The sequence below is a fragment of the Anomalospiza imberbis genome, chromosome 5, assembly GCF_031753505.1.
Source record: "Anomalospiza imberbis isolate Cuckoo-Finch-1a 21T00152 chromosome 5, ASM3175350v1, whole genome shotgun sequence".
NCBI lineage: Eukaryota > Metazoa > Chordata > Aves > Passeriformes > Viduidae > Anomalospiza > Anomalospiza imberbis.
Window position 1 is genome coordinate 70,253,001 of NC_089685.1, and position 23,893 is coordinate 70,276,893.

The 23,893-nt window shown below is 44.0% G+C and overlaps 1 protein-coding gene across 4 annotated transcripts in view; it reads right to left on the reverse strand.

Annotated features, from left to right (window-relative positions):
- AEBP2 (AE binding protein 2) overlaps positions 1 to 12,648 on the reverse strand; it is a 40,178-nt gene extending 27,530 nt beyond the window's left edge. The window contains exons 1-2 of one of the 4 annotated variants that reach the window (XM_068191886.1): positions 12,493 to 12,632; positions 11,903 to 12,462 (exon numbers count right to left, since the gene is read on the reverse strand). In XM_068191886.1, coding sequence (XP_068047987.1) covers positions 11,903 to 12,462; positions 12,493 to 12,582 — 650 coding nt within the window. In that variant the 5' untranslated portion in view covers positions 12,583 to 12,632. Of the gene's footprint in view, positions 1 to 11,902 lie in introns of all 4 variants that reach the window. The other 3 variants (XM_068191887.1, XM_068191884.1, XM_068191885.1) reach the window with 3 other exon arrangements.
- Positions 12,649 to 23,893: the final 11,245 nt, after the last annotated feature.

Here is a 23,893-nt window from a genome sequence, read left to right on the forward strand (position 1 = left end):
AGAACTGAATGCCTTTCTGAAATGCCTTACTAAACCCATACCTCCTTTCACCAAGTCTGCAAACACTGGCAACGTCTGCCAAATGCAGCAAGGTAGAAGTGAAAACACAGAATCTTCTCACAGGGGTCAGACATTTTTCTCTCCTCCTACAAATTTTCCCTCTACCAAGAGATCAACAGCTTTGAAACAATACTGACATTTAAAATGTGTTCATTAAGCAAAAACATGCAAGCTTAAATAGCAGAATCATTACCCCAAAGGCATTGTTTCAGGTCTTATTTTTACCTGTACTTATTTTACCTGTGGCTAGAAATAATATTATCTTCATTATCAAGAGCATTAAGGTATTTTTAGCAGCACTTTCATGTTTAAAGGTTAGTGCTTACACAATTAAATGCGACTAGCTGGTAAATTTAGTTCAAACTCTATTTAAAAACAATCCTGAAACAAAAAATAATACCTAAAAACTTGTAAGAAGCTGCTAGTCATTTTCACATCATAGAAAACAAAAAGCATTTTTCGAGCACTTGAAATTCTGGATTATTCTCTTCCCTTAAGGATCTGAGCAAAAATAAGCTACTGTTGGAGTTCTGTAAATGTGGATATTTTCTATACAGAAAAAAACAAAATCCAAATTATTCACAATTTAAAATGCATAAATTTTAAACCACATATTGTACATCTGGGCCCTAATTTTTGTGTAAATTTAAATGTGAATAAAACTATAACGAGACTATGATCTAATGCATTAAATAAAATGGTCACTGCACATCACTGCCGACACACACTTGGCTCTCCAAGGAGATTGTTTTCCTCACTACTGCAAGTAATTCCTTCTATTGAATTTAACGAATGAAATGCCCGAAATTTATTCTTTCCCCGATTTTGTTAATCTTCCAGAACAACAAAGAGTAAAGAGTCGAGAAGGAATATCGCCAAAAAACCTGAAAGAACAGCAAAATAATTTCAATTTTAGTTTCCACCAAGTCCCATTAGCAACTGTCCACTTGAAGCGAGAGCAGAGCCAGGCACTGAACACATGCACAAAAGCCCAATCAATTTGCTATTATACTTTTAATGTCTGCTGAACATACTCCCTGTAGACCTTAAGTGAAGTAACCTTCCCTGAGGCAAAATGCAGCCTAACAGATGGGCCTTACACCGTGCCCTCGAGGGTCAACACGCAGCCTTCAGCCTGATCAACAGGAGCGCATTTCGGGTTAGAGCACCTCCACCCATGGCCTGCTCCCCGTGCCCACAGGTTCGGAGCAGGAGGTGACCAAAGGGCCCAGCTGAATTCAGCTGATACCAAACCATCCTGACAGATCCTACACGGAAAAACCTCGTCTTGGAGGCATCGCATTAAAAATGAACAGCAATTGCAGCGAGCACACACTGCAGGGTCGCTGAAACCAACACTGCTGAGCAGCCATCCAGCTGCACACGACACCACCGCAAGTTTTGAGAACAGTTTCTTCTGAAATACACAGTGATAACCCAGCCATAAAACATCAAATCAGCAGACTGCCTCGGAAACCAAATGCTACCAACCTTACTGGAAGTAATTACCAGGTTAAGGATTAAAAAAAACAAACAAATAAACCAAACAAAAATAAATACCCTGCTAGTCTCTTTCTCTTTTACTAATCAGTGAAATACTCTGTCATTTCCCCTTACAGCTGCAGCTACATTGGTCTAACCCACTAGGGAAGCTCAAGAAAGAAAACTGAACTGTTACAGTCAGATAAAACAACCTCAGAATAATGGGAACACTGTGAATGACAGTCAGTCCCATCTCACAGCAACTTCAAGGGTTAAAACCTAGAAATCAACAGAAAAGCTTTTACCACCTGGAAGACTAAATCACAACTAGGTACTAATCCCAAAAGAAAACAAACAGCACCAACTGCAATCATTCAATTACAAACACCAAGTAAAAATAGAAACATGGAAAGAAAATAATAATGACATGCTTAGTGACATCCCCCAGCACCTCATTATTTTCTTTTCATTAAAAAAACTCGAGAACAAAAACAAGAACTTCACAATTTTCCCCACTACTCCTATTACTTTCCAAGATAAGAGGTGGAAAATTGTGGTATACAGTTCTGGCCAAAGGACAATTTCCAAAAAACAACACCTTTTCAACATCACCAAATTCAAAGCAATTTGTGCTCGCTACCTCCTAATGCAATCAAAGATCCAGCAAAGATAAATCCTCACAAAACTTCAAAATTATCAAATTATTAACACTCAGCTCGCATCCTTGAGAGAAGGATTTTCACCTGTCCTATTTTAAAATATCTCCATCAACTCCAAACAGAGCAGCCACGGACACAACGGATTAGTAACAGATTAGATTACTAACATTATATTTTTAGCTCCTAAACAAAAGCAGAGAAGAATAAATTCCTATGTTTTTGTACTAAGATTTAATTTGTGCTGACATTTAATGAGTATTAAGCAAACTTTAATGCCAATGTCTTGGTGAAGTTACTATCACAACATCTGCATGGGGGCACCAGTACGCAATAAAATGCAGGGCTCAAGGCAACTACACACAGGTGGGCAAGGAGATTTCAGTTCATCTTTTAGCTGGATGTTCTCCAAATGATCATGCCAATTTAAAAGTAAGATTAAAACAGGTGCTAAGAAAAACAGAGCTCCCAGAAATGTTCCACAAGCAAAACAGTTTGTCTTACTTTAATGGATGTAGTTTGATTGTGGCAGGAAAATACCATTATGCTTTAGAGCTCTTACAGTTCCTTTTCATTGAACCAGCAACCAGCCCAGAGAGAATCTTTAAAGGAGACAGAAACAACTCCAGCTACCTGCATATCTAAGGGGTTTTTTTGGCTGATTTTGCTGAGAAAACCATTTAAATTTAAGGTATCCAAAATAATTTCATGACTGATAATGATCATTTGCTGAGTTCAGGAAAACCTACCACCAGTAAGAAAAAAATAGTGTACATGGATAAACCACCATGAAAAAAGAAAAAAAAAAACAGAGTAAAGAGAGTATGCAGAACACTAAATGTCTGCCAAAGACAAAGAATACTCATGTGGCAGCAAGAAATCAGAATACCTGGATCAAAAAAATAAGCCAGGACTACATGAAGTGAAAGTCCAGCACTGTGTTGTGAAGGCAGCACCTTCTCTTGGCACATGACAGCCACAAAGCACCCCGGCAGACAGACAGACAGAACAACTGACTCCACAGCTCTTCACAGGCAAGGCAGGCAAAGCAGGATGGGCAAAAATAAGTAAGAGCAACATTAAGGCAACATAAAGAAAAAAAGACCTTCACTTCCAGGACTGCATGACTGAAGAAAGCACCCACTCACTTGGAAGCACTTGTGCTTCTGAATCACGCAAGCATTTTTCTGGAAATCAAACCTATCAAATCTATGCTTTACACTGATTACATTATTCTAACAAAAACCTGTCAAAATGAACAGACTCAAAAAGTGTTCATAAATCAATCTTCAAAACAAGACTGCAAAACTCTTTATGAAATATAGGTGTTGTTATGTTACTACTAAGCAAGCAACACAGCAGAAAATAAAATAGTCAAGGAAGAGACTTTTATACAGCACGGCAAGTGGCAACATTAAAAACTTGGTTTTAAATTCTTTTTGAAGCAGCAGATTATTTCAGAGTAAAGCTACGTCTAGATAAGGTATAAACACCAAGAAAAGGGAACACTGCAAACACCTCAGCCTGATAATATAAAGCCAGGGAAGATAGGAAAGCTCTTTGAGATAGAGAAATTGAAGGAACTTAAAATAACAAACTTGCACGGGAAACAAAACAAGACTGAGAAAGTGTGTTATGATTCACCACCTCTAGAGCTGTCCCCACTCTCCTGGATCACTTAATTTGATTATTTAGATTGTTATTCCTAGAATATTTGGGCTCATAATACTTGCATAACACAAAACCAGGGCACCACAGGATTTGTAGCATACAGAGCAACTGGAAACACAATGAGGAAACTTGGAATGCCAAAATATCCGAGGAGCAGTGCAAAAATAAAGCAGGTTAAACGTATGTGCCTTGTGATATGACAGCACAAAGATGACATTCTGCAAAAAGATTACACAAATCAAGAAACTCTACTCGATTCTGCCTTAAAGACACAAATAAAACTGCCTTTCATTTCTGGGAACCATGTCATCTTCAACTCGATAATCTCCCTGAAAAGTTAGAGAACTACAACAAGTGGTTCACAATTTCCAGTCTTTACTGATAAAGGAGTGTGTTTACTAGCACAGCTTAGGAGGAGCAGAGCAGAAAAACACTCACTAAAGAACCACCAGAAATAACTTATTCTTCTAACAGTGCTTCCCACTTTGAGACCCATAATCACTATGAAGCTGTCTAATCAGCACTGGAAGGTAACAGCCTTCAGGTGTGGTGTCAAAGAAATTTCATCTGCTGTAGGTATTACCCTCCCATTCTCCCAAGCCCTCACCCCAGAACACAGAAAACAAGTGGAACATAAAATGACCAAAGAAAGGTGCAAACTCACAGAGCTAAAAAGCTGGATCTAAAATGTTCCAGTTATCATCATGTTAAATTCAACTTTAAACAGAAAAAAAATACACAGCTAGGACAGCAGTGTATACAGTAGCAGCCTTGCCTATTTCCACCTCAGTGAATACTTGCTCCTTCAAGTATTAACCATGCATCAAAAGCAAAGAAACCAGCAAAGTACAACTCCACTAACTGGTTTAATTCATAACAAGAAGGTCATAAATGAAGGTTTGACTCCTCTTCTGTGGGACAATGAATTTGAATAATTGATTTCTACTTGTACCAACTGTCTAAGCTGTAACTTAGCATTCAAGTCAACCTAAGGAAGCCTACCTAAAAACATGCCAAAAAGAGTTTTATTTCAAAGGAAAAAGAAATATTTACATTTCTTTGTTTGCACATATCAAAATATTTTCTTTGCATTTTTAAGATTTTTTTTTTCATTTGGAATCTAAGTCATTACTACAGCACAATAAACTAAAATGTGCTGTAAAATGATCAAAATAAGGACTTTACTGCAATTTTACAGGGAAGCTAGTAATTTATACAAAAGGCTACATGGAATTAATAGTAAGTGGAAATTCTTTAGGCTAGGTTCTTATTGAGGCATATGTAATAAATCATAATACCACTGCATGAGCCAACAGTAAGTTTTTTCAAAGTCTCAACTCAAACCACCAAGGTGCAGTTTTCTCCCTCTGACATTACACAAGCCGTGTGAATTACAGCTCTATGGTGCACCAGGATGACAACAGGACTTTCAAAATCACAAATCTTTTGCTTTTCTCTATCAAACATCTTGGCATATACCTCAACCAACCTCTATCAAATAAAGAAAGTATTCCTTAAACATTAGCAACAGAAGTTCAGCGAAATTTATTTAAGAATATAAATTCTAGTATAGAGAAGAAAATTAGATATGGGGAAAGAAATCCCAGGTCTTTCTTGCTTTACATTTTACCATTCTTAAGGGGGAAAAAAAGTACTTCAGCATCTCAAAAGGCTTCAAAATTTTTCCCCAGTTCTTTGTTGGTTTTGAATGCTGCAAAACCACAATTGTAATCACTATCTTTGCATATCACAAAACCAATGATAAGCAGCAAGCACAACGTGGAATATTTATATTTCATTTTCTAAAACAAATCTTTTTGAACATGTTCATATTTAAATGAACAACCCCAGACAGAAAGCATATAGTTAGAAAAAAGAATCAGTTACATGGATAGATAACCAAAGAAATCTTTACCTCAGGGAATCTTACAAAATTACCACTTTGTATTTTTGCAAGTCATGCCATCATATTTTTTTAACAGCAATGGGGAGAGTGGATAAAACTCACTGTTCATACAAAGAAGTTCCTTACCCTCTTCTGCTCAGTCTCCTGCACAACTTAACTGGAGATTACATTCCCACCTGTTTCAATGACTCCTTGCAATTATTTGACTACTTTACAGCAGAGACCAATTTTTCACTTTCTTTGGGTTCTCTTTTTTCCCCTCAGGCTATTAGACATATCTCATTCCCTCTCATCCCAGAAGTTTTCTGTGTGTATCTCACATCGTCCCCTTGCCAGAAACCTCTACTCCTGTCTCGAAAGCTCCATCTGCTTTTCATCTCCCCTCTCTGCCGTGCACCACTTTCCCAGCCAACAACAGACTGCTCTACAACCACCCCAAGGCAATGGGCTCTAGGTGGATTTCCACACTGCTGACTTCCACACCAGCTCTCCGTGCTGCTCATTCCCCCACTGCTCTTCTCCAGCTGGGCAGGGGTTTTAAAAAAATATGTACATGTATGAAAGGTACTAGAAAGCTGTGGAAGGATCTGAGCAAGAGTGGTATGGTAGAACATTTCCACTGCATCATCCAAGGGAGTTGGTTTTATCTGTGACCAGCTCCAGAAATGTGATGTCACATCTCTGCCAAGCAGCTGTTCAGGTTGCGTGTGACACCCTGTTTAACTTCACTGGAAATTAAACAGGGAAAAGAAAAAAAAAAAGAGGGGAAAAAAGGAAAAACCAAGACAGTTTTTTCCATTACTGCCTAGGAAATTCTCTGAAAAAGTCCACCTATTAAACCTTGTACTTAGAAGTTACCAGACTTGATGATGTCACAAACTTAACACAAAATGCACACAGACTGCTGTGGACGTTCAAATCCTACATAAAAGCAAAACTAATTCTGTCTTACACTGAATGGGAAAATGTTTTTCTCAATTTCTATGAAGTATATTTACATCTTACTACAATAACTATAACAGCTCATTATACCAGGCTCTTTCATCTAGTTCACAAAAAGACCTCATGTTAACCACTCAATTATACCAACCAACAGCTTTAGTAATAAAGATACTCACCATACAAAATATCTGGGCTGTTTTGTCTACCCATCAAAAGCTATTTTCTCCCGTGCCAGAAAGGCCTGAACATAACCATTACAGAAACAAGGGGTTTATTTTGCAATTTGAAAGCAAATAACTACAGCAACAATAAATGCAGTTAGAAATACTGCAAATACAATTTCCAGCAGAATTTCTGAAACTCGGGTAAACTTCTGAATAGCTCACTGTGACATGTCAATATTACACATACTTGAAAAAAAATATTTAACGACTTAACCACCTTGCCATAAGTGTAAGTGCTAATGAATGATTCTTCACTTCCTGCATAGGAACAAGTGAGACTATGCAGCAAAGAGAGGCCTGAAGCACTTTTTAATCTGGTCACATGGATCCATGAAACACACCTATTAGTACCACATGTCCTCCGGATTATATTTCAAATTTACTGTTCTGCCTTCATAAATGCCACTCATACAACTTGCATGCCACTGCCAAGTCAATCTGGAAAGTTCTTCACTTTTAAGATTTTGAAAGATAGACAAAATAAAGACTAGAATTAAAACTAATATTTTTAAATCAGCATATATCTTAAAGGTTGACAAGGCCTTCATTTTACATGAGAGTTAAAAAAACTCAGACTAGAGCCTGGAATTTTCATGTCTAAACCTCTTATCTTTCAACCCATTAGTTCCATAGTCATTTCACTCAGTAAAACAATAAAACGTCACAATCTGAAGAACAAAAAAGTTTATTACTGAAAAACTTATCTGAAATGCATTTTCAAAACTGCTCATCTATTACACAGGAACAGAATAATAATATTTCTAGAAGTCTTTTGCAAGTCTTATGTGGTTAAGAACACAACTTGTCATTGAGTATTACTGAGTACTCCTTGAGTCAGGGCCTCTCAATAACTGACTCATTGGTGAATAACAAAAAACATGAAAAGGTTATCCCCCCCTCCCTCCCCCCCAAAAAAAAAGGCATTACAAGTTTCATGAAAATTGCCTGTAAGATGGACATTATGTAGTGCTGTGCCTAATGGAAAGATTACTACATAGGTCCAAAGACAACCTGTTACACTTGGCCTAGGAGCGCATCAATCAGCACTCACACAGCAGAACAGCTGATCCTGCAGCTTAAATGCACCTTTTCCATGCTCCTTGCCCAGCCAGGAGGAGGAGGGTAAAGATAATGTAAGAATAGTAAACCAGGAGTAACTTCTAGGTGACAGTACGAAGACGCAAGATAAATTCACAAGGGTGAACAAAAAAAGCTCTTCATTCAGATTTACTACTCGAATTTCTGCTCTACAACCTCAAACTGCAAGACCTACCACTGCTTTCTAAATCAAACAAAATCTGATGATGAAACTATTTCAGATTTAAATATATTTCCATAATAAGTGTTCCAGTAAACAATATTTAAATTATTTCAGTAAACTAAGTGTTTGTAAGAAAATATCATAATTCAGCAATAACAACACCAGGGAGCTGCAGATGCATCTCCACCACACTCAGCTCAGCTGGTTTACACCCAAATCCATGCATTTGCTTAGGTCCAGCTTCAGTGTTTATAGTTAACTGAACCATTATTTTTTCTTTTCAAGTCCTGTCAAACGTTTCTCAGCATTGCAGCAAGACTAGCAGCTCCAGAGGACTCTGGAGGAACACATCCAGCCTTTCAGCAGAGGTCTCAAGTTAGGGAAAGGCACAAGAAAATGAGCAGCATTTACGTGCTGATAATAGTCTTTGTTCCAGCTGTAAATCCAGAGGATCACTCGGCTTGAATGCAGACTATTATTACTCAGCCAGCTGATCTGAGCTTGCTCACAAAAGTCACAGACAAACTCCTGCACAGCAGTGGGAACTTAGCACAATTCCCAGGGGAAAAAATGGAACTACTACAGATCATCGAGATACCTGCCAGTCCTAGAGTTACTGCACTGAACTCTCCTGCTGAGCTGAAAATGCCACCTCGGTTATTTATCCTAGGTGTCAGTCTGGGCTTTGCCTTTTCCTTTCTGGGTTTTTTGGGAGGGAAGATAAACATGTTTTAACAAATACAAAGTCTATCTGCAGGCATGGAAATGGAGGGTTAAAACTCACCCTAAATTTCAGAGCATCAATAGTCACCTCTATATTGATGTCTCGTATTAGTATAAATACCAACCAATTTCCTATAAATTATTTTTTCTGTCAGCAGATACTCTCAAAATACAATAAAATGTTAAAAATAGAAGTTGCTGAACAGTAGTTCTATCTTGACCACATGCAAGACTTTCCTCTTCATCTGCTTCATTTGTATTTGATATCACTAAAGGAAAAACGAGAGATAACACACTGTGGAGAACGATAAAGAACATGCACAAGGAAATGGGAATTTGATCACTCAGGGAATTCAGGCCCTCTTACCACACCCTTTAATTCATTCAAATTTTCTAAAGAGGAAGCAAGAAAAAAAATCCCAAGCCCAGGGGCATGATCTGAATCTTACCAAACCTGCTAACAGCAGGAGAGTCTTTACCCAGTACACTCTCCTACCAGCTTCCTCTGGCTAAACCCAGGGTCTGAAAAGCCTGTTAGTTCCATCTCTTCCCTTTTCTCTCCACTCCCTCCCCAGGGAATCTTACTTTACAACACACAGAGTCAGACACCAAGCTCCTCAGGACTCTGGAGACACAGGGAGTCAGCAAAGGTCATGAAATACTGTACAATAAACTAACCACCCCATATAAAGCAACATTTAATAGACAAAATATGGTTCTCTAATAGTCACAGAACTTACATTTTAATTCAGAGGTGACCAAATCAGCGAATGATTTTATTTTTTCAGGATTTCAATATATTAAGTCTGAACTGTTTCCAGCTCTTCCTTGGTATTTCAATATTCCAGTTTACACACTCTAACTCATCAGCACATCCCCTACCTTTTGCAACACTCTGCTTGTCTGTGTGATCATCTGAAAGGCACAGGATTGTGTTGTAGCTGCCTTCCAAGCAGCAGCAAGCATTTGGACCACAATGTCAAGCAAGCAACTTGCTGGACTATGTGTGACAAAAATAATAAAGCGTTCTAACACGCTGCAGCAAGAAGTGCACACCAAACGAAAATTTCCAACCCCAGGAATAACAAATGGCACTCTTGGTAGCACTGCTCTTCTCCCACCAACTCAACAAGCAGGCCTTGGAATTACAACACAAAACTCTCTCTCAACACCCCAAGTTTTCACCCTGGCAGGTCAAGATAAAACTTTGCAAAGATTTAAACAAGGCACGGTCCTTATTTAAACCACTAAACACAAAGAGTCCCACTCCTGGTGGTAAAGGGAAGGAGCAAGGACCCACAACACGTGGATTCAGCAAGAGGACCACGAGAACAATGACAGAGAAAGAAAGTAGCAACCAGCTCTGGAGTGCACAGGGCAAGGCATAATGACGATACCTCCAGAAAACCCCTGCAAGTTATTTCTGTTATTTCCTCAACTCTGACATGCACTTGGAGAAGACCAGGATGAGATTTAGACTCTCACTCTATGAAAAATAAGAAACTGCTATCTTAGAGCTCCTTTATGTACCTGGTGTTTTTCCAGAAATCTACGCCCATTCTTAGTCAATTGCACATAAAATCTCAGCTTCTGAAAAAACAGAAAACAAACAAAACCTACAAACAAACCCCAACATCCACACCCCCTTTCCACTCGCTTAAGTTTAGAAGAAAGAAAACGTGATTTCTGCGAGTCTCAAAAGTCTGATGGAAACCAAAAACTTGAATTTTCTTCTGTCTTCTAAGACTTTTAGGCCAATTACATGGTTTTGGGGAACTGACTCACTCACGAGGGGTTTGCTGGGCTGGTTTTAATCTGCGAGGTTAGGTCTAGTCATGCTGAAATACGGGTATTAGTATAGCTACAAAGATCTTGATCTAACACATATTCAAAGTCCATTTCTGGACCAAACCATGTAATTCTTCACACTTAACACTGAAACTATCTTTAGAAAATACAAGTAAAATTCTAATTGTTACTTAACTGCAACTCAAGCAGGGAAGTCGGGTACTTTTTCTGCTAAACAAATGGAAAAATTGTACAAGTTTCTTAAACTATTTGAAAGGACTAATTAGCAAGGGGCACACAGCACTTTCACACTGTTTTTATGTCCTTTTTCCATCCCAGTTTCAGTTTTTCGAGTAAACTGTTGCATACAACATCGAGGAGAGCTACTACATAAGCCATGCTCTTTGAAATGCTTGACTCAGTAGGCTGAAACAGATCTGAATGGTCGAATTCAACCATGTGTGAGAATTCGGTTGTGCCTTTTCACCAGAACCGAGCTAGAATCCTGGTAAAATGAAATGTGCGGCTTTAACATACAAAAGCTCAAGAACTCATCCTTACAGATTCTGAAATTCGCAATTACACAACTCATTCAAAGATGACTCCGAGCCTCACTTCACACAGTGCATGATTATTACTTGTGCACACGTAATGCAGGAAAGGCTGATCTCCTTATTATTTTAGTAAACTCGATTTTTTCCCCTCATGTTTTAAGTGGCTTTCACTCGGTTTTCTCCCTCTAGAGCAGAGACCCTGTTGCGGGCGCAGGTAAAAACCGCATCCAGAGATGCATTTCCCATCCCGAAGCTTCAGTACACCCCACCTGCGCGTTGCCGCAAGACACAGCCCTGAAGAAACCCGAAAGCACCATCTGAGAAAAATCCGCAGCTTCCGAGGAAAGAGGCCCCGGAGGAAGAGGAGGAGGAGGAGGAGGCAGCGCCCGGCGGGGCCGCTCGGGGCTCTCACGGATCGGCGGCGACGGCCGGGGAGCGCCCCCTCCTCCGCGGCCAGGGCCGGGCAGCCGGGGGGCCCGAGGAGCAGGGCCGGGGGGCCCGGCTCAAGTTGGCCGCAGAAACCTGTGGCTGCCGTGACAGCCCCGCGGCCGGGAGCGGGGCGGCGCCCGGGCAGCGGGGGCTGCCGAGGCGGGGACGCGGCCGGGCAGGGCCCCCGGGACGCGCCGGACACTGACCTGTCCTCCGAGTCCATGCGGCTGAGGGGCTCCCCGTCCGAGGACATCTCCAGGCTGCCCCGCCGGCCCCCCGACGTGGCGCTGCCGCAGCTGCTGCCGCCGCCCGTGCCGGGGCCGGTGCCGTATCCCTCGTCGCCGCCGCTGGACACGCTGCTGGAGCTGCTGCCGCCCCCGCCGCCGCCGCGGCCCGGCCCGTCCTCCTGGCTGCCCCGGGGGCCCTTGGGCTCCTCCTTGGCGTCGGCCTCGCTGCCGCCGCCGGGGCTCGGCGAGCGGGTCTCGTCGCTGCAGCAGCCGCTGCTCGTGCTGCTGCTGCTGCTGCCCACCAGGCTGCTCTCCTCCTCCTCGCCGCCCTCCTCCTCCTCCTCCTCCTCTTCCTCCTCCTCGTCCTCGTCCTCCCCGTCCCCGGCCTGGCTGGCGCTCTCCGGGCTCGGCTCCGACATGCTCTCCGCCTCGCCGTTCAGCAGCAGCAGCGGCTCCGGCTCCGCCGGGGCCGAAGGCGGCGGCGGCGGCGGCGGCGACGACGACGAGGAGGAGGATCCAGCCCCACCGGCGGCCGCCACCTCCACCACCTCCGCCGCCGCCGCCGCCACCTCCGCCTCCTCCTCCTCGTCGGCGGGCGCCGCCTGCCCGGGAAGGCGCCGCCGGGGCTCCGCCATGTCGCTGCAGCGAGCGGCCGCCATGGCGCCTGCGAGTCGCTGCCGCGCGCGCGGGGCCGGCCGCGGGCGGGCGTGCGCACGGCGGGGGCGTGCGCGCGCGGCCCCGTGCGCGCCCGCGCGGCCGGTGCGCGCTCCCGCCGCCGCCGCCGCCGCCGCCCCCCCCCTTTTCCCTTCGGCCTCCTCGCGCACCCGCACCGCCGGGGAGGGGCGGGGCCCGGCTCGTGCCGCCGCCGCCGCACGCGCTACGGAGCGCGCCGGGGGACAAACAGCGCGGGGAGGGCGGAGCGCCGGCCGCCACCGCCCCCCGGCGCGAAGGGGCGGTGGCGGACGAGCGACGGGATCGCGGCTGGAGTCAGTCTGCCGGGCGTGCCGGCGTGAATCTCCCGGCGATCCCGGCTGGAGTCTGCCGGGGATGCCGTTCGAATCCCCCGGGCGTCCCGGAGCCCCGCTGGAACGGCGTGATGCCAGCCCCCGGCTCCATGGACAGCGGGGAGCGCCGCGGGACGCGCCGGGAGCCGGGAACGAAGCGCTCCCGGTTGCCCCGCCTCGCTCCAGGACAAGTCCCGGCGGCAGCAGTGTCCCTCGGCGGGGCAGGGACATCGCCGGCCGGCGCTGGAGAAGGAGCAGAGCCGGAGCAGGGCGGCCCCGGGCGCTGCGGGTCCCCTCAGGGGCTCGGCGGTGCGGAAGCGGGGCACGGGGCGCGGAACGGGAGAACCGAGGCTCCTCGGGAAGAGCTGCAGGGCGCTGAGCAGCCCGGCACGGCTCGGCCGAGGCGGGGAGGAGCCGGGGAAAGGGCTCCAGCGCCACCGACAAAAAGGAGTGAAAAACACCGCGCTGTGCCGCGAGGAGACAGAATAAACCAGAACAAACCGGCCTGCAACCTCCCTTGGCAGGGAAGAGGCTTCCCGGCTCCCGGGGAGAAGCTCTGTGACCAAAGGGGACTGTGAAGTATCACGGGATGGTTTGCACTGGAAGGAGCCTTAAGGATCGTCTCATTCCAAACCCCTGCCCTGGGCAGGGACACCTTCCACCAGAGCAGGTTGCTCGGAGCCCCTTCCAACCTCGCCTGGGACACTTCCAGGGATGGGGCTTCTCTGGGCAGCCTGTGCCAGGGCCTCACCACCCTCACACAGAAGAATGTCTCCCTAATACCCAGTCTAAACCTATGGATGTATGAAAGGGGAAAGGTGAAATCTCAGCAGGTTGGCTGTCAATCACATAGGAGCATTCAGAACAGAGATTGAAAATTAGGGTCATTTAATGCTCACGTAAAATGGGATAAAGTTTACTATAAAGTACATAGGATGGGGATTGGCAGTAGAACAGAAAGGTAGAATCTGAATGCAGAGATATAATCAGGTAGTTTGACAAGTTATTGGAGAGATGAGAAGGGTAATTGAAAGCTATTCAATCACAGGTAAATAAACCAAAGGTAATAAAATGCCGTTCCATGTGAATTTTAACTATCTTACATCTGTCAGTCTTTAGCCAATGCTTACAGAGCTTGCCACATTTAACACAAAAATCATGAAGCCGTGGTAGTTAAGTTTAAAAACAATCTCAGGACCACAGCTCAGTCATTTCTATGCCTTGTGCCTTCTGTGCATGAGGAAGAACATCACCCACTCAAGTTACAGCAGGCATATCTGGCACGGCCACAGACATCCTGGATTCCAGGAGAAGTTAACTGCGTAAGATTAAAATCTGGAGAAGGTGCTCCGAAGACCTGCATTTGCATAGCTGGAGATGGCTCCCAGCCCATCAACAGATGTAGCTGTGAGCAGCAACAAGAACAAGCTGTGGTGTAGCAGCCAAAATAGAGAGGCACAGCACTGAAACAGCAACAGGGGGTTGGGGACTCAACACTGGATTAATCTTTGAAAATAAACCAGTAACATATTTCGCCTGCAGAGGAGCATAAGCAAATTTTGGAAACCAACCACAATGAAAAAGTGATGATAATTCCTCAGATTTCTGCAGCCAGCCTCAGCTAGAAAGTGGAAATGCTAGGAATGCTTTAAAAAAATCCCGAGGGGGGGAAAAAAGACAAGAACAGCTGCAATGCTGTTTCTCGTCTGTGCAAGATGTGTGTTGCAGGTGTCCTAGCTTCTCCAAAACGGTCACCAAACCCTGATTTTCTGCACCCTGTTCTGCCTTTCCTCCGGGTAACAGGGTGTGCGGTGCTTTGCTCTCCGCGGGGGAAGGCGTGGGGCTCCGGGTGGGTGCTGCAGTCACTGGTTAATCAAACACGAAGTGTGGCGTTTCAAAAACACCCCAGCCTTTGATTCAGCCCAGAAACGGCAGCAGCTGAAATAATTCCTATGTCTCTAGTACCCACTGATGCCCTTCTGCGGTTCTGTGCCGCAGCAAGGGACAGAATCAGGGAGCTATCGAGTCATGAGAAACCAAAAATACATGAAGGACTTCGTAAAAGACACCTTTCACAAACGATGAGTATGAGATAAAAGGGAGAAAAGTCATCACAAAGAACTCTATGTATCCTAATGTCAATTGTCCTGATCGGCTCCGCTGTGTGCTCAAGGCAGTCAATGTCCTTTTTTTTGTTTGTTTGTTTGTTTTTTTCCCCAGGTCTCTCTGGGTATCTTGAGGTGCTGTGTGCTCGCAAAGGCTCCTTGTGTTTGGCACTGAAAGCGAGCAGGGTGATTCGACCTCCCGCTTTCCTCTCTCCTAAGCAGGGCGGTACAGACGCCAGCTCGTTCGGTAATTTGTGTATTCAAAGAGGGTCAGGGAAGGAAACCTCGGGACGTTTCTGTTGCCCGATGGAAATCACTTGGCATTTAAGCGAGCGCTCGGTACCAACGGGGTCACTGCTGCAGCAGGCAGGCATCAAAGAAAAACTCCTTGGTAATCTCTCGGTGTCCTGCTCTCAGGTTTCCAAACACAAAATTCTGCGCCCAGGCTCGGCCCTTGAGTGCTGCAAGAAAGTCCCAATCAAGTGCAAGCAGCAGTGATTATTGCTCACTGAGCTGTCTCTGTACAAACCCACAGAGCTTACCGAAGCTAGATTTCCTTTTTCTCCAAGGTTTTTTGACTTTTCAAACCTCTTGAAAGGATCTGTCAGAGAACAGGTGATTCCACAACTTACAAAAGCAGCTAAATCATTTACATTTGAATGCTGCGATAAAAGCTCAAAGGAGGAGACTCCTGTTAGGAAATCCTTTGGAGAAAAAACGCATCATTCACTTGGGTGGATGTTACTCTGTCGTTCACAAAAAGGGTTTCTGATGTGCTCAGTCTAGCTTGGTATGATCACCTTACAACGATGCTTTAACGCTCAGACATTTGTGTTGAGGAATCAACAAAGTACAAAAAAATAAAATACATTTTAAAGAGCCGGTAGATAAACCAGGAGAAGCCTGTCCGCAGGCAAAAGATTCCAAGCAGGACCATTAGTTCAAGAACAAACAACTAGTAGACACAGCAGAGCAGGGAGAAGAAATGAAGATTTTATTCTCTTACCTCAGGAACACCAGGGTGCAGGGCATTCACACTGACAGCGGGACGAGTAACAAGCACGCTCCAGGGAAGTAGTTTCTTCTTTTCTTGATTCACAGCAATTTTGCTGTTTTGTGGGGTTTTCTTGAAGGACACTTAGGTGAGGTCACCAGAAGATGTATGTAAGGCAGGTTTCTTGAGGTTTTTTCCCTAACTTTGATCAGCATTATAGTACTACGCTATACAGTATGCAAGAAAAACACTTTAACACAGCAAGAAAGGCCTATATAGAGAGAAGAAAACTTAAATAGGCCTGAGGTACAGGAAAGGTGACATCCAGTCTTACTCTTGCTAGGATACCGGGAGAGATTCTGTAAAGCCCAGCATTTGCTCCCTGACCTCCCTTCTCCAACCCCTGCCTCCCCATGCACCTCTTAAGCAGTGCAGGTAATTCCTGCTGCCTGCACCTCATGACTCACCTTGCTCGGTGTTCTGCCTACTCAGCAGCTTCTGGAAACTGCACCCTTCCCTTCTTTCTGCCCCACCCTTCCCCATCCCAATTCAAGGTCTGGAGGAAGAGGCTGCCATCTGTCATTGCTTCAAGTGAGCAGCGCTGGGTTCTCACCCTTCCCTTCAGACCGGGCTGAAATTGCCTCGTGATGCAATTGTGACCCCACCCTCTCCTGCAGCACCCAGTTAATTCTCCCTTTAAACTCAGCTCCCATGCTCTTTTCTTTTTAAAGCTGCCTTTAATCTTTGTCTGTACTGTCTGCTTAGAAACCATGACTCTGAGAAACTACAAGCCGCCCTTAGGCTGGGCCAACCAGAAGAAGGCTGCAGGGAATGCATGTTGGGAAAAGGTCCCTCTTCTCTCCCCAGAAGTGTTGAGCCCTCTCTGGGATTGTAACTGGCTTTGAAAAACATTTTGCAGCAAAATGAATTCTTCATACTGCTTGGGACCTTCTTCCCGCTCTGCGCTGCCCCTGCTTTGTGTCACGCTGATCTGCTGCCTCTTCTCTGGTGCCAGCACAGCTGTCCCTGAAATTCCTGCCATGATCTAGACCAGGGAACTGCTTTTAGTGGTAACTAGGAGGAAAAAAAAAAATAAAATGGCATTCTGTTCCTGTTAGGTCATGAAGCTTCAGAAAGCTCCAGACAGCTTAGTCAAATGTAACTCTCTGGGGATGGGGAAAAGAGGAACAAAAAAAGTTAAAAACTTGCTAAGGTGATATGAAGAATCAGGTGTTACTTCAGGAATGGAAAACCCCATTCTGTCATTCTGGAGCTCATCCAAAAGCACATCCTACCATTCATTCTATTTGCATTTGTGGTAAACTCCAGCCAGCCCAGTGGAGATGAGAGCATCTCTGCTTTAAGCCATCTGTAAACACCAACATGAAAGGAAGGCCATGTTCCATAGATATTCTGATGTATTTGAAAGGAATCCGATACCTTACAAGTAGATGAAACCTCCAAAATGCACACTAATTGATGGACAATTTGTTGTCAAGTTATATTGAAGGAAAAAAGGAAATCCAAAATAACAAAGCCTGACAATTTCTTGTAAGTGAAAGATAAAAAAAGCTGTGAGTTCAAGGCTTTAGGAGGCCTTGTAATGTGGTTCATTGATGTGCTCTACAGGTTGCTGCAAAACCTGAACTATAAGCACAGAATTTCAAGTAGGTACTATTCAGCTGTGATATCCTCTTAGTTATTATAGATACCACTGAGAATGAACTCAGAGTTTGCTTCAGAAACAAAAGCTACTCTCAGTACATTTGCACTGGTATTGCTGAGTATTAATCCTGTCACCCCATGTCTCTCAATTTTGGTGACTCCCGGGGACTTGCGTAAGTACATGCTAAAAGTGCGTTGTGCTTGTCTTTGAAACTGCTGGGAAAGATTTTCAAGTGGAAAATTTAAATAACTGGTGCAATATATCATACGAACAAGTAAAACAGTAATATATGTGGGACTGTACATGCACATAGAGCATCTTTTCTCTGTCACTGGTATTGTCGATATTTTTATTTATGACTAAAAAATCTACATAAATGATCCAAAATACTTTCTTTTCCTCCCAAAGTATCCTAAACCTCCTTGTGTACGTTTTCTTTTTGGCACAGTTTGCTCTTTTTCAGTAAAGGCAGCCAAAATTCTTAAGTCTCGGAAGAGTCAACATCCTTAAATGCTGTAATTTAGATTCATTTTAGCCAGAGATAATTAAAATATTTGCTTCCAGATTACAGAGTCTTTACATGCTGTTAATTTGGGGAATTGGTTTTCTCAACATGCTGATGCAAAACAGAGCTGGATTCCAGCTTTAAATGAAGGCATGTGCCTGGGCACATGTAGAGTGTGCCAGGATGTCCATTTATTTCCTGCAGGTCACTTGCTGCAGAACCTCACAGTAAAACCAGGGGAGGCCATCCCAACTGAGGGGGCAATTCTGCACAAGCACACTAGGCAGTAAATCCCATTTTTTTTTTCCCTAAAAATATGGATATGAAGTCAGGAGGGTTTTTTTTTTTTTTTTTTTGCTTTTTTGCACACATGGAAATCGTTTTCAAAAACCATGAAAGTAATCAAGATCTTGCATGTTGCGAAAACGGTGTGCAACCATTACAACCAAACAGAAATGCATAATTAATTGAATGCTAATTAAATACAAAGCACAACTTGGAGGGAGCACAAGTTTACAACAGCTTTTCTGTGTTCTAGGATTACTTTAAAACTCCCCTTCTTCAGCTTGTGGTAACTCCCCTTCTTCAATTTGTGGCGGTAAGCAGAATATGGGTTTTTCCATAGAACAGTTTTAGATTTCTTTAAATTAATGCTTTATAAAATTTAAACAAAAATCCCCTTGCAGAAATCCAGTTATGAAGTTTATGTGCTTCCCCCTCCACCACCCCCACCCCTTTTCTTGAAAGAATCTCCTGTCCTTCCAAGATCGAACTCTTGTGAGCACGTGTCCTTCCAAGCAACGCTCTCAGCTTCCCAGAACATGGTGTGGAGGGCCCGGCAAGGGGCCCTGAAGATAATTAAGGGAGTGGAGCATGTCAGATGAGGAGCAGCTGAGAGAGCTGGGACTGTTCAGCCCAAAAAGTGAAGGCTCAGGGGGATCTTATCAAGGTATAAATATCTGAGAGGGGAAGTAAAGAAGATGGAGCCAGACTTAGTGGTGTCTGGTAAGAGTCAATGGTTACAAACTGAGATGTAGAACATTAATCCTATTTAAATGTAAGAAGAAACTTTTTCGCTTTCAAGCAGTGGGAAAGATTGTCCAGAGAGGCTGTGGCACTGCTGTTTGTGAAGTTATTCAAACCACATCTGGACATGGTCCTGAGCAGCCTGTTCCAGCTGTTGCTGCTTGGAGCAGGGGGCTTGGACTCTATGATCTCCTGAGGTGCCTTCCAACCTTAACTGTTCTGTGATTCTGTAAAACTGATATTATATAATTCCCATGTTACAGATGGTATTCCCATGTTACACAGAGGCACAGGCTTTTCTAAATCTGCAAAGGCAATCTTTTTCTGGGTTCCCAAATATCACCATATACCCTGGCTTTGCCCGAGCCTGACGTGGGGATGAAAATCATAATTCACACCACTCCTGCCTTGCAGCATGCTTTGTAAAGATGGGAAGGGAGTTGTGGTTGGGAGCCACAACAGCTGAATGGGGCTGTGTGACTGGGACCGAGCCCTGAGTCCCTGCAGGCAGGTTTGGATGCAGTCTGAATGGCTCCATTCAGAATTCCCAACATGGCCAAATTTAGGGTCCTGCTAGGTCCTGTGAGATTAGAAATGACAAGCAAGTGAGAGTATGTGTTTTCCATGACTGCCAGATCTTGACAGGCTAGAGACTTAAGGGAGAAGGGTTATCCTTAAGAGAGGCATTTATCACACACTCTGGCCAGCCATAGGCAAGATACTGTCTTGGAGGAAAATCCAGATTTCCCAAAACCTTAAGAGCCGGACAATTCATCTTCTCTCCCCACTGCTCTGCTTATGTTACAAGAAAAAATCATGTAAAGGGAAGTTTATCAAACAGCTAGATATATACAGAATTAATTTATTTAAATAGAATTTATTATTTGGTAGGCCTGAGCACAAGCAAACACATGAATTTCAGAAAAGTTCAGAATTGCATCCAAAGACGCAAAATCCAAAGATGTGAGTTGCCATTATTCGGGCATTCACTGAACAGAGAAGTCATACTCAAATTAATCAAAACTAATTTAACAACTACAAAACCAGCAGGACGACTTCATTGTCGTTTGCCACTAATGACAAATGTTTATTACAGATAGTGTATTTGTCTTCTGAGCTATTAAAACCCCGTTTGCTATTCATAACTCCTCAAACCTTTCCTGTAAGATGAAGGATCCATCATGTTCATAGAAAATAAGCCAAGCTTGTAGAAGTACAGCACCCCTCCCTATTCTCAATCAATCACATCTGAGAGAGAGGGGGGCAGACTGATGAGAACAACCTACTTTTCTGTGCGTGGCATTCACTGAATGTGAAAAGGGGTTTCAGCAGGACCGAGAAAGTAGCTGTTGTCATGACAGCACTGGGAAGCCCAGGGACTGAAAAGATCTTCATCAGCTCACTGCAGCATTGCTGTGCCAAAGGAACTGTGCTGCCTGTCTGCAGGCTGACAAGAGAGCCAGGGGAATGCCTGCTTGTCAAACCTCCGTGGTTTTACTCTGCAAACTTCCCCACTCCTGGCCTCTGAAGCTGCAATACGACTGCAATCTGGCAAAAATGGATCTCTCCCGCCCCCCTCCTTCCCCTTCAGTACTCCCCACGCTTTCTGTTTTTCTCTTTGGTTTAACAAGGACAGCACCCAGCCTTCTTGCACTCCCCTTTGCCACAAAAATGCCATGCTGAAGGCAGCAGTTTTGTAAAAAACCCAATCAAACCCCAGCACGTTCTGCAGTCCAGCTCCATCGAAGTAATGACTGCCTCTCCTGCATCCTCAGTGCGAGGGGGCAGCATGTCTGTGTGCTCTTGTGCTCACCTGGCAGCTCTGGGGCAAGAGGCTGAGGATTTCTGTGGCAGGATCTGCTCCTTGGGGTCATACCCTTGGCAAGGGTGGAGTGTTACCTGCTCAGCTCTGGCCACTCCAAGTCAATGCATTGCCTTTCACACTGAGTTAGGCAGCCTGCTGTCTGTGCTCACTGTAATCACCACTAGCACCAGTTTTGGGAGAACTGCGAGACTCTTCCATTCCCAGTGGAGTTTTGTTTTACAGAAACGACTAAAAATGGTTGCTGCATAGGTGAGAGCCTCATAATTTAGACAAGGAAAGAGAAAGTAAGGTCTTTTTGGCTGTGCACATATTGGTCGAGTTCTGGTGCTGTTTTATTTGAAGCAGTGGGAAATGAGAACATTTGGAAACTTGTTTTATGCACTCACTGGTTATCACTGATGGAATGAAAACGAGATTGAGTGCTTTACACCTAATCTTGCAACAGCCACCTTTATTGCAAACTAAATGCTCAGAGATAGGTGCCCTCAGAGGAATTTTACAGGCTTTGTCTGAAACTTTGGCATCTCTGGTATTGATTGCAAAATTCACACTGACCTCAGTGGGGCCAGACTATCCAACTCAGCTTGAGAGCTGGGGAACTAAGGAGTTTGGAGGAACCCACAGCAAATCCTGATATCCTGATTATTATTGATGGCTGCTAGGAGGTGGGGACTTGGCCCCTACTGCACAGGAGAGCTGAAGTTGCACTGTACTCAGAATTTCACCCTCCATCAGTCAGAATTTCAATAGTTCAGAGGTCCACTCTCTCAGGAAGCCTGGAACACGTGGCAGAACTGGGAGATGAAGATCCTAAATTAGCTCAATGTCCCGATGATGTGCCCTGTGGATGCACTGCATGTCCTCTGATAGGCAAAGCAGCGATTCCCCTCTCCTGAATTCCATTCCCAGCTTAGCTGCTCCCAGGTTCTCTAAACAGCTGACTGCAAAGGGGTGGGCAAAGCATTTTAGCATGTTGCTATGCAGAAATGTATGCATCTTGGTCAGGATACGTTTAAGAGAGTCTCTTTCCCAGGGCTGCTCTGAGGTGCAGTTGTTTGTCTTTGAAGCCTTCCAGTGAAAGCTGCTGTTAAACCCACACATGGAGTGTTCTCAGCAGGGATGGGCCTGACTTTTAATGACATGATGCTTTTGAGTCTAGTCAGTCTTTTAAAACAGGGTTTTTTTTTTTCAGTCAAGGTGAACAATATGTGCTTGATGATTTTTGCCTAGTGACACATGCAATCAAATTCAAGAAACAAATACTATCCTAACAAATACTATCCTATTTTCTAGGCAGATCAGTGCCCCAAAACAACCTCATATAATACTGAAGTTATAGTAGGAAAAGGGGCCCTATATATTCTTGGTAAGCTGCTGCTATAGAGGCATACTGTCAGCAGCAGCTTGGCTTTATATTGCATTTAAGTGGATAATTTACCAGAACCATCATCTTTGCAGCTGAATTTCTGTCTGGGTTTGTCAATGCTAAGCATTTGTTTCATCTCAGTGAAAAGTGGATTCGGCTATTTAGAGCCTGGAAAATAAGGAAACTTTTCAGAGGAAGGTGAAAAAGAGCTCATTTTAAATGTGGTGAATCTTACAATCCATGCCTACATGTCTTCACATAAAATTGGGGGTCTCTTAAATTGAGGAAGCTATTTGATTTAGGTTGTGCTAGTGCATAAGAGGTACAACAAAAAGGGATGTATTATAAATTGTAACTCAGGCACTGAAAGCATTAAGGTATCAGCTCTGCAGAGAGCCATGACCTACTTCTTCTGTCTTGTTTCTTCCAAGGAAAATCCTTTGGCACCACTTCAGGCCGTGCTTTCTGTTCTCCCTGCTATCTTGAGGACCTGATCTCACACAAAAGTGCCTCGGACACACATCCCAGTTTCTCAAGCCCAAGTTTCTTGTAGAGAGGAAGAAAAGCAGCCAATTTAAAATGGGACTTTACAGAAAAAAAAACCACAAACATTCTCCTCACCATCCTCAATAAAACATAAATTAAGTGCTGGACCAATGTCCACGAACCACTTGTATTTCAGATTTTTTATAACAGTACATATTTTGGAGGCCTTTTGGATATTAATACAGTCAGATTTTGGGACTTTCTTATATTGCAGTAAGTGATCTCAGTCCACCACCTGCACTGCACTATGGTAACTCCTTTTGGAACATTGCATGCATATTCTTTTCCATTACACGCAGCATATTCTCATCAGCTGATGTTCTACAGTAAAACCCCAAAAGCTCAGTTTATATCATGCTTAACAAAGTATGACAAAATAAATGCTGGTTTAAAAGCCATATAAATATTGAAACACGAAGCATTTGAAAGTTACTCCCCTCCTCCCTTATCTAATTATACTATTAATAAGCAGCATGCAGAATTTCATCTGAGATGTTGGAACCACAAGAGATCAGATTCTCACACAAATTCTCTCCTGTATCATAATGGTTGCAGTGTGAGTGTGTTTAAGTTTAAATCATGCAATCTCTTCACCTGAAACCAAAAGGGCTGTTCCCATCTGGGCTCAGATCTGCTGCATCAACACTAATTCTGTTGCCCTGGTTGTGTGCACTGCAGGTTAGGCCAAGAACACATTTTCTCTGTTCTGCAGTAATTTGTCTTGAAGTTCCAGTCTAATACCATTATCCCCTTTTTATCTTTAATTGTTGCTGTGCACCATTAAGCAGCAACATCAGGATACTTAAAAGTCACTTTGTCTTTCCATTTGGTGAAGCAACCCCATTTTATGAGCAAAGGAAGGCTCTGAGATGCGGCTGCAGCCTTGCAAAGAAACCTGTTTATGCAAAGTCCTATCGAGAACTTCTTTCACTT